General features: G+C 36.1%; 2 protein-coding genes across 9 annotated transcripts in view; one reads left to right on the top strand and one right to left on the bottom strand.

Annotated features, from left to right (window-relative positions):
• The window catches only part of KLHL32 (kelch like family member 32), a 215,485-nt gene extending 215,136 nt beyond the window's left edge, over nt 1-349 (top strand). For all 4 annotated transcript variants that reach the window (XM_069599240.1, XM_069599237.1, XM_069599238.1 and 1 more), the window contains one exon: nt 7-349. In XM_069599240.1, the coding sequence (XP_069455341.1) occupies nt 7-168 (162 nt within the window). In that variant the 3' untranslated portion in view covers nt 169-349. The remainder of the gene's footprint in view (nt 1-6) is intronic.
• Nucleotides 350-5,490: 5,141 nt separating this feature from the next.
• Nucleotides 5,491-17,156, bottom strand: part of MMS22L (MMS22 like, DNA repair protein) — a 124,469-nt gene continuing 112,803 nt past the window's right edge. For all 5 annotated transcript variants that reach the window (XM_069599233.1, XM_069599234.1, XM_069599231.1 and 2 more), the window contains 3 exons: nt 10,102-10,198; nt 8,571-8,738; nt 5,491-8,047 (listed from right to left, as the gene is read on the bottom strand). In XM_069599233.1, the coding sequence (XP_069455334.1) occupies nt 7,954-8,047; nt 8,571-8,738; nt 10,102-10,198 (359 nt within the window). In that variant the 3' untranslated portion in view covers nt 5,491-7,953. The remainder of the gene's footprint in view (nt 8,048-8,570; nt 8,739-10,101; nt 10,199-17,156) is intronic.

The raw sequence follows: 17,156 nt of genomic DNA, 5'->3' as shown, positions 1-17,156 counted from the left end.
TTGTAGGTACTGGATGTAAGTAGAGAAGGCAAAGAAGAAGTATTCTATGGGCCTAGACTCCCTTTTGCTTCCAATGGAATAGCAGCATGCTTCCTCCCCGCTCCGTATTTCACATGCCCTAACCTTCAGACTCTTCAAGTGCCTCATCACAGGATTGGCACTGTCTGAAAAGCCAGTGCTTTCTTAATAACCGCCATGAACAGGAGGAAAAAAAGCCTGACTTTTGGCTACTGGGCATGAAAATACTCAGTGCTCAATGCTTCCTTGTTCTGTTTTCTAGATCTTATTATATTCAGATAAACATAAGCAAAAAATGAAGTTTTCTAAAATACACATTATTGAAAACGCCTGTCACTCTTCTCTGTGTGTGTCAATATATAGTATGTATGACTTTTATTGTGGTGTTAGCTTAGGGCAGACTGAATGGTCTATGGGTCTTTAAAGCATTCTTTATATACCTTGTCTAATCAGTGCTGTCCAGGACACTACACTCTTAGTGAGGCAGTTTATTTCACAAGTACTGCCATCAGTGATCTTCAAAAAATTATCAGTACTTAATCTCTTTACTAAACCCTGGGTTTGTAATTTTTCTGTTAAAAATTCAACATTATACAACACTGCTGTATAAGCAGAGTACTCACCATTATGGCATCATAAATTTTTAAATGCCGTATTTTATTCAAGGTAACATGAATAGTAGAAGTACACTGGAACAGCAGATGGAGTACCCAGATTTTTCACCTTGGTTGCTCTGTGACCTTGGCTTAACTTTACAGTGCTTCAGTTTTCTCACTTTTTAAGGAGGGCAATTATTGATTTACATATTAATTCAGAAGAACGTTGTGAGGATTAGGCAAATACTCTGAAGTACTTTGCCTAACAAAAATACCACTCAAATTACAAGGTATTTTACTGTCTTTAGAACTTTGTAATTGAACCAGGAGATTATTTTTGAAGTTCAAAAATTACTGGATAGAACTTGGAAGACATACTATGAGATGATTCTGAAAAGCATGTGGAAGAGACATACTAATTAGAAAACAGGGAGTTTACCAAAGCCAAAGATTCCTAAACTTGTACAAACCCTTGCCTCAAATTAAGACTATTTAGTGAAAAGTGACATTTTAAAGCTCGAAGAAAAATTAGTTGGACTAATTTTGGTATCATAAAGTGCTTTGACATAAATTTGAACCTAGAATCAGTAGTTCTAATATAAGTTTTTCCACTTTGTTAAAGGTTATGTCAATCTTGAGCACTTGTGGGATTCTTCTCCATCACCAATACATATTACTACCATTTTTAATAATGCATAAGAATTTTTTTAGGCTAAGTTTTTGGATTTGCTTTGTCTATAAAAAGTTTAAAAATTAACTCAATAATTGTATTTGAACATAAATTCCACAACTATAATGTGAGTTTTTCCCCTTTCTCTAATCTTGTTACAATAAGTCACCTTTCTTAAAAGGAAGATGTCACTTTTATTCCTTGGTATAGTTTAAGCATTCAGCAATCCTTGGCTTATAGGAAACTGTCATTTTGTTCATGTAGCCACTTTTAGTAAGCAGAAGTGAATAAAAATATTTTTTATCCTAAACAGAGAAATCACTAACTTTATATATTATATAATACCTAAAACACTTACTTTACATGTTATTAAATATCAATATATTAAAAATAAACATAATTTTTGGCTGTTCAGATTAAGGGGGAGGGGAGACTAGGGTAAGAAAAAGAGTGGTAAAATTTTAAAAGAAAAGATTTTAAGTTTAGACAAAAAACCTTAGAGTAGTTGCACAGTTCTAAAAATTGATAATTGATATTTAGAAGGAAAACAGAGTCTCTTTATAAAGTATAAGCCATCTAAATTTTAAAAAATGCCTTACTTACAGTGTCAGGAAAGTGGACTCCCAACATTTCAGAAATCTTTTCAACAAGGACCTAAACAGTTATTTCAGATTTACTCAAACATCAACTTGACACACAGATTTCTTCCCTCCAGGAATTTTACCTTATAAAACAATCTATTTTTAATCCCAGATTCTCTACCCAATTATTAAAAGGGAAATGGTCTAAAAGTGAACTTGACTGAAATGGAAAGGCAGCCTGAGATTATTCTAATTTCTGTGAAAACTTCTCTAACTATTCATTTAAAACAAATCAGTATATATTATCAAACCTTTCCTTGTATAGCATTACTCAGTAATAACTGTATAATAGTAATAATACTATACAGTTGAAGTCAGAATTTTTATATAAATTTTTACATAATTTTCAGAAACATAATTATAAACAAAGAATAGCATCCAAAGTACAGCAACCCTTCCCCACAAAGAAAAAATCCAGATCACTTATAATTTGATCCTGTCCCTCAAATTACCAATCATAAGAGCTAATAAGAAAAATTCTAGGGAACAATGGTTGGTCATAAAAACCAAAGTCCATTGAAACTATTCAAATACATGTTTTCTATTATAGTGAACTACTCTACAGTAATACAGCTTCCATTTTACTCTTCAAAGACCATATTGTATTTGTATTTATTAACTTCAATTTCCATAAAACCATGAAACTTAAATAACATTTCAAGATTGTACTTTAAAAAAGAAAAAGCAGTAACACAGATATTAGCAGTGTTCTTACTCTAGGAGGAAAAGCCAGAAAAGACATGAATCTCTAAGTAAGATGAAAAATATTCCTCTAGGTAACATGGTTCGTTTTTACTTTGGTTTTCAAAGAGTCAATCTGTCATAAAGAGGAAGTTGAATAATCACAAGTGCAGTGTAAGTTGAATATATACATTTTTATTATATCTCATTACTTTGTACACAAATAACTTAAAACGTGTGTATAAAATAAAAATGCCCGGAATTTTTCTAAAAGCATAATTCACAAGTGCAATGAGCTGGGTAACTATCTTCACATCAAAAACTTCAATAAGCAGAAGTTGGTCAATTCTAATCATTTGATACTGGTTTTGGTAAACTTACCAATATAGTTTATCACAGAATCAAAATATAAATCTCATATCTTACATCAAATATGTGAAAGAATATACTATTTTGCTAGTTCCCCAACCGTTTTACACAAACAGAGGCTGTTATTTATACTAACATACTCTCCACTTGACTGACAATGCAATATTTTTAACCCTAGGAGGAGGCAGCAGGAGATCAGTCTTTGGAAGATATAAGGTTTATGTAAAAAAAGAGTATGAATCAAAAACCAGTGGTTTAGAACAGATAACACGGTTTTTGGTGAAGTTTCTATGCTATCTGCCTTTTATCTCTGAAACAAAGTGTTAAGTTGATGCGTAGAACTTAGAGAAAGTAGTTTTCTTAAAGGTTTTTCCCATATGTAACAGCTTGTCAAATTCGTATATGATTATATAATCCTAAAAATAAAAACTGCCAAGATTCTATGAATGTACATGCAAAGGAGTCCATGTAATTAGTTACAAACAGTAGTTTTAAAGATTTGTGAAAAAGCACAGAAGAAGATAAAACTAACAATGTGTAGTGAAAACACACACCTAACAAACCACAAATAATTTTTTTTTACTTACCACAAAAAACAAAAAAATCAAGTATGCTTAGTAAGAAAATAAAATTTGCTACGGATAAGGAAAAATGTAAAAGTTTATACTGTGAAACTCTTCCAGTACAAATGCACTGAATACTGAATGATTTTGTATAGAGACAATATACCCATGTCATCTTCTCCCCTATGAAAACCTAATTAAATGTTCAATTGAAATTTAAATCAAACCAAATCTGAGTGTCTAATAAAAGTCCTTTTCATCACCGTGTTGTCCTTCAATCATCTTTTACACTCCACCTGATGTTTTAAAGAAACTGACTGGAATACTTATGTATAGAAAGTGAAAGTGTTAGTCACTGAGTAGCGTCCGACTCTACTCATTGCTACTCAGTGCAGTGCTACGCCACTCTACTCAGTGTGAAGAGCTGACTCGTTGGAAGAGACCCTGATGCTGGGAAAGACTGAGGACAGGAGGAGAAGGGGATGATAGAAGATGAGATAGCTGGATGGCATCACCGACTCAATGGACGTGAGTTTGAGCCCATTCTGGGAGATGGTGAAGGACAGGGAAGCCTGGCCTGCTGCGGTCCATGGGGTCGCAAAGAATCGGACATGACTGAGCAACTGAACAACAAGTGTCTGACTCTTTGCAACCCCATGGACTGTAGCCTGCCAGGCTCATTTGTCCATGGAATTCTCCAGGTAAGGATACTGGGGTGGGTAGCCATTCCCTTCTCTAGGGAATCTTCCTAACCCACAGATGGAATCCAGGTCTCTTGCATTGCAGGCAGATTCTTTAACATCTGAACCACCAAGGAAGCCTAACATGTATATTTTAATTTTCCTATTTGAGGATCTTAAAGTTGGGTTTCTGTAGAAATGGTGTTAAGCTGGCAAACTGAATGAGGTCCACAGAGTAGAATGAACATGTCATTCAGCGAAAGCAGCCAAGACAGCCTACTCTCCTGCTTCAGTTGAGTTTGGAAAGAGAAAGTAGTGTCAGGTGGCAGGAATTCTGACAGAAGGGCTTCAATGTCAGCTTACTAACAATGGGATGTAAATAGAGGTCCTTGAGCAGAAAAGTAACCAGATGAAAGTAGTCTTCTAGGAACATTAATGTCAGAACTATGTGAAGAATAAATTTCAATAGTCCGGAGACAAGGAGCCGATTATAGTGCCTAATAAATTTGGATGCATGTGATGGCAAAAAGAAAAAAATAGCAAGAGCTTGTACAGCTGATCAGATGAGAAGTGGGAAACAAGAATCCAAGAAACGTCAAGGTTAGGTGAACTGGGAAAGTGGTGTATGCTCTGGGTAGAAAATGAAGGCAAAGACAGTGTCACCTTCTCTGGAAAAGAAGGCGACAAAGGCAGCTTGACATGTTGCCCTGAGATTCCAGGAGACTCCAACTAGACAGGTTTAGAGGAAAAGCAGTACTAGATACAGATGTGAAAGATAAAGTTATTAGCTAGTCTTCTCAGTTCACTACCAGAAGAATGTTGAGACAGAGCGGGTGAAGGGCCAGATCTTACCAGTAGGGACAAGAAGGGAAAATGTGTATGTAGGAAGCAGCAGTACTGTGGAGGAAGGGATGAGAAGAAAAAAGAGAATGCAAAGTCACAGAGGTGCCAAAGCGCAAGGGAAATGAGAACACATTCCAGATTCGACCACAAGAGACTGGCTTACCTTAACAATGGTAGAAGCAGTCACATCAGATACTGCAGGGACTTTAGGGGAAAAAGAACATTAAGGAAGCAACTATAAGGTCATTCTAAGTCTGGGAATGGGAAGAGATAATATAGAAATAAGGGTCAGTGAAGATTTTTAAGAAATGGAACTGAATCATAAATTTTCTTTTTTCTTCAATGAATAAAACAGTTTCTTTAAAATTTTACCGATACACAAATTAAAAAAAATATATCTACATATACATGTTACAGACTTCTTGTTACTGAGTTTTATGTATAAATTTATTCTTAATATACACAAGTACATATACCTAATGCAGTATTCAGTAACAATTCAGTAACAGATTTTCTTAACCCTTAAAAGATTTCATAAGCTAAGAGTAAGATTATCCAAGACATCTTTATCAATTTCCCTTGGGGAAGAATACACACACACACACACACACACATAAATAACCCTTTAAAGGCACTCCATTAAATATTTTAAATTTCAACTGCTAAAACTTGCAAAATAATACATCATTAGTAAGTCACTATTACAATGAAAAGAAATTCATTGCTATGAAGTCTTGCTGCTGCTGCTGCTTTTAAGTCACTTCAGTTGTGTCTGACTCTGTGCGACCCCACAGACAGCAGCCCACCAGGCTCCCCCATCCCTGGGATTGTCCAGGCAAGAACACTGGAGTGGGTTGCCATTTCCTTCTCCAATGCATGAAAGTGAAAAGTGAAAGTGAAGTCGCTCAGTCCTGTCCGACTCTTCGCATCCTACCAGGCTCCTCCATCCATGGGATTTTCCATGCAAGAGTACTGGAGTGGGGTGCCATTGCCTTCTCTGGCTATGAAGTCTTAAGTAACCTTAAAGAGGCTTTTATTCATCCCATTTATTGAATTAGTTTATTTAGGGGTAAAATAGACCATTTATAAGTCATGAAGTCCTTTAGACTTCACAAATTCCAATAAGGAAAGGTCTATTAACTAACTACAGTTTCCTGACTGCAGTGCATTTAAAAGATACTTGAGCCAGAAAAGGGCTGAAAATGTTTTCCTGAAGGAATAGTAAAACCATGATAAACACTAGAGGCCCCAGAATAAAACAAATTATTTCAAAGTTAGCAAACATGATATTAAGAAAACACTTAGAATCATTCATCTAGGACATACCATTGGAGAAGAACAAAAGTGAGAAGTTTCTTTACTTTTGTGCATGAGATACAGTAATCATGTCTGTATGCCTAACAGAATGTAGGTCACCAAATACTTTCACATACATTTAATTATATGATTATAAATCAGTTATCCCACTGATTCTTACCAGAACATTGTGAAATTTCAAGAAGCATTATTACTCATTTTTCTCCATGAAGAAACTAAGGCTCAGACAAGATTAAGAATCTGCTCACGGTCACAAAGTAGAGCTGTGTTTAAGACCCACGTGGGTTCTGAGCACTAAGATTGAAACTATTTTTACCAAATAATGCTCACTAGAAAAAGGAGTCAAGGACAATGCCCAACCCAATAAAATAAATCTGAAATTTCAGATAGTTAATGGGTTGAGAAATGAACTGCTACAGGAAACTAAGCTGGTTCCCTGCAAATATGTAAGATGCTAGTTTATAAGAGGCTGTAGTTGAAGAGCAAGTAGATAATTCGGCTGACTTTTCAGAACTGCTAATTTGTAACCTTAAAAAATTTCCAGAATATTATTTATTCTCTTTTTAAAGGCTCTTATTTATCCTCCTCTTGATACGACAACTCCAAAAGAAAGGATGAATAGAAAAACATCTGGCAACTGCTGGACCTCAAGTATAAACACTGTTGCTGCCGCCGCTGCTGCTGCTAAGTCGCTTCAGTCGTGTCCAACTCTGCGACCCCATAGACGGCAGCCCACCAGGCTCCCCCGTCCCTGGGATTCTCCAGGCAAGAACACTGGAGTGGGTTGCCATTTCCTTCTCCAATGCATGAAAGTGAGAAGTGAAAGTGAAGTCGCTCAGTCCTGTCCGACTCTTCGCAACCCCATGGACTGCAACCTACCAGGCTCCTCCATCCACGGGATTTTCCAGGCAGAGTACTGGAGTGGGGAGCCATTGCCTTAGCCCAAGTCAGAAAAAATTTATATATACATCTGTATAATCCCTTAGCCAGATTCAGTTTCACTGCTCAGAGTTAAGTGTACTCTGAAAGAATTTTACTAACTTGCCTCAAACATAGTATAAAAAAGGATAACAAAGACACAGCCCTATCTCCTGACCATTCCTCAAGAGAAACAAAACAATAAAAACAAGCAAACAAGAAAGCAACCGAATAACAAAACCAGCATAGGGCACCCAGGTAATGTGAAATAGTGTCATGATTAAACATAACTTGTAAAGAAACAAAAAACAGAAATAAATTACTTGCAAGGCAGAAAGTCACACTACAATAACACACCCATGGATCAATCAGTACAAACCTGCATAGACATAGACAACACTCCCAGAGAGGAAAACTTTAAGTTTCTTTAGTTTAACTAAAACCGCTTCAAAACAGAATGCAGTTTTACCAAGTTCCAAAGATTCTATAACATATTTAATTAACTTTTATTTTCTTATTTATATACTTTATACTTACAGGTATGTACGGAAAAGATCCTATAAAGTATTTTTAACAGAACATTATACAATTAATGAAAGTAGGAGTCAAATGGTACAAAGTGGCTTTAGGTAGTTATAATTAATGTTGAGGATGAAATCACAAAATAGATTCAACATGATCATTTTCCAGTCTCTGTATCTCATCTTGTCCCACTTGTCCTAGCTGAGATAAAAGTTTGCTATAGGCTTCCCTGTAAAGACAAAAGAAGAGAGAGATAGACGTTTATTGCTGCTGTTCAGTCGCTGAATCGTGTCAGACTCTGCGAACTCATGGACTGCGCACTCCAGGCTTCCCTGTCCTTCACTGTCTCCCAGAGTTAGCTCAAACTCATGTCTATTAAAGTCAGTGATGCCATCCAACCATCTCATCCTCTGTCGCCCCCTTCTCCTGCCCTCAGTCTTCCCAGCATCAGGGTCTTTTTTCTTTTAAAACAATCTCTCTGGGATATACAGACTTATCCCACCATGTTTCATTACTCTAAATAGTCCAGCACTATATTCAGTCATAAGCCTATAAGGCAAAAAAAAAAAAAAAAAAAAAAAGAGCTTCTATCTATTTTTGACCAAAAGCATATTATCTAGTGGAGTCACTAACCCTATTCACTGGAACAGACTCCAAATCTTTATAAATGGGAAAATAGGCCATTACTAGGAAAATGTATCTAGATTTCATAATCATTGTCCAAAAGGATATAATCAAATAATCAAACATACCTCTGTGCACTATTTCTGCCAAGGCCCCACTTCCGCTCTGAATCCTTCAGAGACTGAGTAAGGGCAGGAACCAAGTGGATGACAACCTGCTGGTCCAGTGCTGCTACTGCTTCTAAAATGCTGTAAAGCTGATAGTCATATCTCATACCATAATCTTCAATAAACTGCCTGAAAGTAAAACAGGTTACTTAGAACTACTCTTGGGGCAATTACTTGGGCTCGTATCTATCTAGCCCAAATACAGCAACAAGCTGTAAACTGAATGCAAGAAAAATCACTTTATATAAGATTATCGTAAGGATCTATGAAAGGTGCCATACAAAGACGGAAACTTGAAAATAAAGAAAAGAAATGGCTTCAGCGTGAGCTATGACCAGAAAAGAAATGGCTTCAGCGTGAGCCATGACCAAAGTGAGGGCATTCAGAGGGAGAGGGAAGAGTTGGAATCCCAAAAGGAAGAATTAAGAGGGACAAACCTAACGCCAGGGACCTTCCTGCCACACTTTGCATGTGGTCAATCTGGGGGGTAAGAGTGTGTCGAAGAGACTCAAACAGAAAACGAGTCCGGCTTCCTGGATATTCTGTGTATCTTTTAGTTAATTATTCCTATCTCTAGTTAAATCAAACAGTACTTCTATGAGGAAAGCAAGTTACTTCTAAATAATTTTTATATTCCTTAACTGAACAAGAGACTTTAGACCCACAGAAGAATAAAATATGAAGAATATATAATTTATAAAGAATTATATTTATATAATTATACATTATATATAAAGAATAACCCAGTATTTATTTCAAAAGATCACAGTTTTTATATTCTGTAAATAAACTGTCAACAACTGACAAGTCCCAACTACATGATAAGAAAGCAAGCTGAGGAATCAAAAATCCCACACAGAATGAAGGAAATGGACCCAAACTAACACAGTGGAGCTATGGTAGAGATACATGAAATGAAGGTCAACGGGTAGAAACTATGAGAAAGATACATTTTAAAAGCACTGCTTTAACAGAAAGCTTAAGATTCTACACGGTGCAAGGCAGGCAAAGAGAAATAAAACAGAAAACGTTCTACAAGGTGCAGTTATTCTTATGAAGGAACAACAGATCTGTATATAAAGTCTTATGCTTCACAAATTACATTGAATGGAGCTTTGCGTGTTCACGGCATCTAAAGTGAACAGGAAGACCAGTGACAGGCACATCCACACTGGCTGCTGAGTAGCACGTTTACCAGCTCCAAAGCCTGTATACCTGTCACCAGGACTCACGTTTTCCACTTTTTCCTCCGAAACACATGCAAGCATCTTCCTTACTAAATTCTCAGGTAATTTAAAGTCATCTTTCTCCCTAGTAATTTAATTTTTTAATAAAACAACAACATAGCAAAACTACTGCCAAAAATATAATAATTGAAACTACAAACAAGTAGCAACACATTATGTTTTGGATAATTAGTTATTTAAAAAACATGTTGACTGTCAAATGGCTGGCAATAGTCCCCTTGCCAGTTGGCATATTTTCCATTTACCTAAACACAGAAGTCAGCTGGGCGGCAGGTTCTCCTCCTGACCCCACTTGGCAGGCTTTGACCATGCATTGCAGGTTCTCGGTGGCCAGCCTTTTAACTAGGAGGGAAAATTACAGCATTACACATTGTGCCTGAATTCACCATCTGGATCCTCATTTTCATGAGCACTCTAGATTTAGAAAAACATGTTGTTTTCTTAAAGTATGTACATGCTTTTTTATTTTTCAAAGTGAAATAGTTATGAGCTTTTGTTCTAAAGTCTCCCTATCTTCCATTTTAAGAAAATATAAAACACTTGAGTCTATTTTTCACATGTGACTGAAAAAATACTGTAACTTAAAAAATACATGTGAAGATATGCCCTTCTATCAGAAAAGAGTCTGTATTCAAAAACATTCTACCATCCTAACACTGCAAACACTGTTACACACTGACAACAGATAACCTTTAATAATTCAGCTTACAGATTAATTTTTTAAATTCATATTCCTTCCATTCACAAATCATATGTAGTAAATTAGAAACTACCAATAGTTCATCTTTTCTTAAAATTAGATTTATATATTTGTTGTTCAGTCGCTAAATTGTGTCTGACTGCAACACCATGGATTGCATATATACATAAACCCATCACTTGATGGTGTGTGTGTGTGTGTGTATACATATATATATATATATATATAAAATCAACTATTATTGATGCTAATTTCCTTTTTAAAGACAGCAAAGTTACAAAGAGATCATTTACATTCTTTTAGTATTTAACCAAATCCTTTACAGCTGTGCATTTGTACATAAAAATGGTTAAAAAAAAAAAACCGAAAATTTACCATGTTCCAAGTGTTAATACATTTTTTTAAGCTGTTTTTGGCATATTAAATATAAGTAGCTGGGGAAAAAAATTACTTTCTCTAAAGAACAAGAAAATTTTCAGAAACTGTAATCCACTATGGCAAGAGTACAACGTCTATAATGCACATGAACCTAAATTAATTAAGTAGCAGATAATGTTTTCCATAGCATGAGGATAGTGGATAAGGAAGATATAGCATACTTGACCTTACTGAACAAGGAAGTTCTCATATTACATGCAATTCTAGAGCCAGTATAAATGACTCTTCTTAAAGATGCTTCCTTCGAAAAAAACCCCAAAATCCACAAGTTCTTTTGTGGAAAAAGTACCAGAACATGAAGAAATACCCCTCATAAAGTATTAAAAGTAAGCACTGTTTCTTAAAAATAATAGATTTAGGTATAATTCAAATATAAAAACTAATGTTTTAAAGTGTACAGTTCATTGGCTTTTAGTATATTCATAAGAATTGTGACGCTATCACCACTATCTAATTTCAGAATATTTTCATCACCTCCCTCCAAAACCTTATACCTATTAGCAGTCATTCCCCATGTTCTTCCTCCCTCAGTCCCTGGAACACTGATGTACTTTTTGTCTCTATGGATTGTCTATTCTAGGAATTTCATATAGATGGAATCATACAGATTTGGCTTTATGTAACTGCCTTCCTTTCCTTAGCAAAATGTTTTAAGGTTCACTCATGTTATGGAACATGTTAGCACTTCATTCCTTCTCATGGTCAAACCATGAGATATTTGGATATAATTTGGATATAATATTAAATATATATTCAATATAAGGAGTGAAGTACTAAGTCATGCTGCAGGAAGTATTGCTACAGTGTGTATTGCTATAGAATGTATTGTAAACATTATTACAAGTGAAAGAAGCCAGTTAACACAAGACCACATATTATATGGTTCTATTTATATGAAATATTCCATTGTATGGATATACTTCATCCTGTTTATCAATCAGTTCATTAGATGATTAGTTGATGGATATCTGGGTTGCCTCCATTTTGGCTATTACGGATAACACTGTAGTAAGCATTAGTGTACACGGTTTCTAAAAAAAATCTATCCTCTTTTATTTCTTTAACTGAACTGGGCATTGTTTTTAAACACTGGGCTATCTTTCAGTTTTTTTTTAAATAACAACTTTATTATCATATAATTTATATACAATATAATTCACCCATTTAACATGTGCAATTCAATGGGTTTTAGTATAACTACAGAACTGTGCAACTGTCACTGCAATTTTAGAACATTTTCTTTATCCTGAAAAGAAACACTGTGCCCTTTAAAGCTATTACCTCCTATCCTCCGATACCCCCTCAGCAACCACTAATCTACTTTCATACCCCCTGCTGCTGCTGCTGCTAAGTTGATTCAGGCTCCTCCATCCATGGGATTTTCCAGGCAAGAGTACTGGAGTGGGGTGCCATTGCCTTCTCCGTCATACCCCCTCTAAGCAACTGCTAATCTACTTTCCATCTCTGTAGATTTAACTACAGAGATAAATATTTCATATAAATAGAACCATATAATATGTGGTCTTGTGTTATCTGGCTTCTTTCACTTGTAATAATGTTTACAATACATTCGATAGCAATACACGCTGTAGCAATACTTCCTGCAGCATGAATTAGTACTTCACTCCTTATATTGACTATATATTTAATATTATATCCAAATAATATTATCTTGTGTGGATAGATCACATTAAAAAAATCCATCCATCAGCTGATGGTAGTCCACCTTTGGCTATTATAATGCTGCTGCTGCTAAGTCACTTCAGTCGTGTCCGACTCTCTGCGACTCCAGAGACGGCAGCCCATTAGGCTCCCCCATGCCTGGGATTCTCCAGGCAAAAGCACTGGAGTGGGTTGCCATTTCCTTCTCCAATGCATAAAAGTGAAAAGTGAAAGTGAAGTCGCTCAGTCATGTCTGACTCCTAGCAACCCTATGGACTGCAGCCCACCAGGCTCCTCCGTCCATGGGATTTTCCAGGCAAGAGTACTGGAGCTACAAATATTAAAGTACAAGTTTCTGTGTGGACATGTTTTCATTAATCTTGAGTATATATTAAAACTCAGGAGTGCATTGCTAGGTCACAAGGTAACTCTATGTTCAACTATTGAGGAATTACTAGACTCTTTCCCAAGTGGCAACACCATTTTACATTCCCAAACCCAAACGCAGTAAATGAGGATGCAGATTTCTCCATGTTCTTGACAATTCTTATTATTATCTTATTCATTATAGCCAACTTAGTGAGTGTGAAGTGGTATCTCACTGTAGTTTTGATTTGCTTTCCCCTCATGACTAATGCGGAGAAGGCAATGGCAACCCACTCCAGTACTCTTGCCTGGAAATTCCCATGGACAGAGGAGCCTGGTGGGCTGCAGTCCATGGGGTCACGAAGAGTAGGACACAACTGAGCGACTTCCCTTTCTCTTTTCAGTCTCATGCACTGGAGAAGGAAATGGCAACCCACTCCAGTACTCCTGCCTGGAGAATCCCAGGGATGGTGGAGCCTGGTGGGCTGCCATCTATGGGGTCGCACAGAGTTGGACACAACTGAAGTGACTTAGCAGCAGCAGCAGCAGCATGACTAATGACAGTCAGCACTTTTTCAGGTGCTTTTTAGCCACTTGTTTATATTCTTTGGAGGAAACTGTATTCAAATCCTTTGCCTGTTTTTTATTTTTTTTAACACTACTGAGTTTTATTCTTCATGTACTCTTGATACAACTTCCTTATCACATCAGTAATATGCAAATGCTTTCTCCCATTCTCTGAGGTGTCTTTTTATTAATACTTTTCTGACAGTGCTCTTTGAAACACAAAAGTTCTTCATTTTGATTAAGTCCAATTTATGTGTCTTGTTCTGTGGCTTGGGCTTTTGATGTCCTGTTTAAGAATTCATTGCCAAATCCAAGATCATGCAGATTTACTCTTGCTTTAAGAGTTTTATAGTTTTAACTCTGACATTTAGGTCTATAATCCTGTTTGAATTAATTTTTGCATATAGTGTGAAATAAAGGTGCAAATTCAATCTTTTGATCTAGCACAGTTTGTTGAAAAGACTATTTTCCCTCTATTGAATCATCCTGGCACCCCTGTTTAAAGAAAAGAAAAAGTCAGTTGACCATAGATACACAGATTTTCTGGACTTTCAATTCTATCTCACTGATCTATACATCTACCTTCATGCTCGTACCACCCTGTTTTGATTACTGTTGCTTTGTACTAAGTTTTCAAATTGAAAAGTGCTATCTTCCAACTTTGTTCTTCTTTAAGATTTTTTTTTTGGCTATTCTAGGTCCCTTGTAGGATTATACGAACTGTAGAATCAGTCTGTCAATTTTGCTACAAAGAAGCTTGCTGAATTCTGGTAGGGAAACTTGCTGAACTTATTTATTAGTTCAAATAGTTTTCAATGGGTCCTTAGGATTATATATATACATATGTGATATCATATATTTCCATATACTATAGTCAAAGCTATAGTTTTTCCAGTGGTCATGTATGGATGTCAGAGTTGGACCATAAAGAAGGCTAAGAGCTGAAGAATTGATGTTTTCAAACTGTGCTGCTGGAGAAGACTCCTGAGAGTCCCTTGGACAGCAAGCAACAATCAATCCAACAGTCAATCCTAAAGGAAATCAGTCCTGAATTTTCATTGGAAGGACTGATGCTGAAGCTCCAATACTTTGGCCACCTGATGAGAAGAGCCGACTCACTGGAAAAGACCCTGATGCTGGAAAAGATTGAAGTCAGGAGAAGAAGGGGATGACAGAGGATAAGATGACTGGATGGCATCACTGACTCAACAGATATGAGTTTGAGCCAGCTCCGGGAGACGATGAAGGACAGAGAAGCCTGGCACGCTGCAGTGCATGGAGTCACAAAGAGTCAAACACTACTGAGTGACTGAACAACCACAAAATGATATCATGTGCAGACACAGATAATTTTACTTCTTCCTTTTCAATCTAGATGCCTTTTATTTCCATTTCTTCCACTGACTAGAACTTCTAGTACAATGCTAAAGGAAGTGGCAAGAGTGGACACTTTGGTTTTGTTCCTAACCTTAGGGAGAAAGCATCTTAAGTGTGATATCAGCTGTAGGATTTTCAAAATTGTCCTTTATCTGATTGAAGAAGTTCTCTCCTCTATTCCCAGTTCATCTTTATGTAATGCCCATCTTTATGACTGATGGTTCTTCTTGTCCTGAAGTCTGCTTTGTGTGAAATATAGCTACACCTGTGTTTTGAACTGTTAGCACTGTATATATTTCTCCATCCCTTTACTTTTAATCTAATTGTGTCCTTATGTTTAAAGTGGATTTCTTGTAGCTGACATAGAGTTAAGCCTTGTTTTTTATCCAGTCAGTCTCTTAATTGGTTTATTTAGACTACTGCCATCAATGATTATTGAAATAGTTGAATTAATATCTACTTTATAGGTTTTCTAGTCTTTGCTCTGGACCTTTTTTTTTTTAATCTTTCCCTCTTTTCCTGCTTTCTCTGAAGGTTTTAATTGAGCACTTTGTATGGTTACATTTTCTCTCCTCTCTTAGTACATCCTTTACCTCTTTAAAAAATTACCTATTAGATAAGTTAAAACTAAACAGAAAGGTGGATACAGAGAATCACAGCTAGCCAGGAGCAGAAGCCTTCTGATGTAGCTGGTATTGGTAGCAATATTTAAGCTGAATTTGACAAATTGTTGTACGCTCAGTTTTGAGGGCAGTGATTTGCCCTATGACCTCAATTCTCTGATGAACCTAAGAAGAATTGTTTTTCAGGCTGTCCAGAGTTTTTCTTGTTGTGAGGGTGAGTGATGACTTCCAAGCTCTTTATTACTATAGCAGAAACCAAAGTTCCTCCAATTATTACTGTGAATTATTTTCCCCTTCATTTTAGTTTTTTCTTGTATTTTGCTATTATTAGGTACACATGTATTTATAATGGTTCAATCTTCCAGATTCACCCTTTTATCATTATAAAATGTTCCCTCTTTATTTCTAGTAATATTTTTTTTTTGCCTAATGTCTTTCCTGTCTGATGTTAGTCTAGCTACTCCAGCTTTCTGCGGTTACAATTTGCATGATGTATCCTTTTCCATCCTTTAACTTCCAATCTTTGAATCAGAAGTGTTTCCTGCAGATAAAGATAGAGCTTAAAAAAAAAATTCTGATAATCTCTGTCTTTTGATTGGATTGTTCAACTTTTTCACAATTAACATTACTGTAGATACAGCTGGATTTACATCAGCCATTTTACCTTTTGCTTTCTAAATGTCTTATGTTTTTGTCCATCACTTTGGCCACCTCATGTGAAGAGTTGACTCATTGGAAAAGCCTTGACGCTGGGAGGGATTGGGGGCAGGAGAAGAAGGGGACGACCGAGGATGAGATGGCTGGATGGCATCACTGACTCGATGAACACGAGTCTGAGTGAACTCCGGGAGTCGGTGATGGACAGGGAGGCCTGGTGTGCTGCGATTCATGGGGTCGCAAAGAGTCGGACACGACTGAGTGACTGAACTGAACTGAATCTCTCTTTTGCATTAAGTGAATTATTTTCAAATGTAGCATATTAGTTACTTTAATGATTGTCCGTAAGTTTTGAATTATTTCCTTAGTGGTTGCTCTGGGTTTATCATGTACATCTTAACTCTTCAGAGCTTCACATTTACATGAACTTAATTTCAGCAAAATATAGAAACATTGTTCCTATATAGCTCGTCACTTTCCCCTCTTTTGTGGAATTACTGTTATACATGTTACACTTACAAATTTTAAAACTCAGTAATACATTATTATAATTTCTACCTTATAAAATTCCTATGTTTTCAAAGAAGCTAAGAAAGGAGAACACATATATATTTCGGGTTTTGTTAAATTTACCTATCATTTATTGGTCTCATCATTTGTCCCTGTTTAAGTTATCATCTGAAGTCACTTCCTTAGTCTAATACTACTTTGTTTCCACCATCTCCTTTATACTGTTATTGGTAAATGTATTCAATTTCTATACATTATAGGACAATTATATACACATTATTTCATACATTTACTTTTAAAAGAATTTGAAAGAAAAAAGGTAAAAATATGTATTTAACCTGCCTTTCAACTACAACTGACCCTTGAACAACATGGGGCTTCCTTGGTAGCTCAGATGGTA

Source organism: Ovis canadensis, chromosome 8 (assembly GCF_042477335.2).
Source record: "Ovis canadensis isolate MfBH-ARS-UI-01 breed Bighorn chromosome 8, ARS-UI_OviCan_v2, whole genome shotgun sequence".
Classification (NCBI taxonomy): Eukaryota; Metazoa; Chordata; class Mammalia; order Artiodactyla; family Bovidae; genus Ovis; species Ovis canadensis.
The sequence above is the reverse complement of the archived record's forward strand: the minus strand, read 5'-3'. Positions and strand labels throughout refer to the sequence as shown.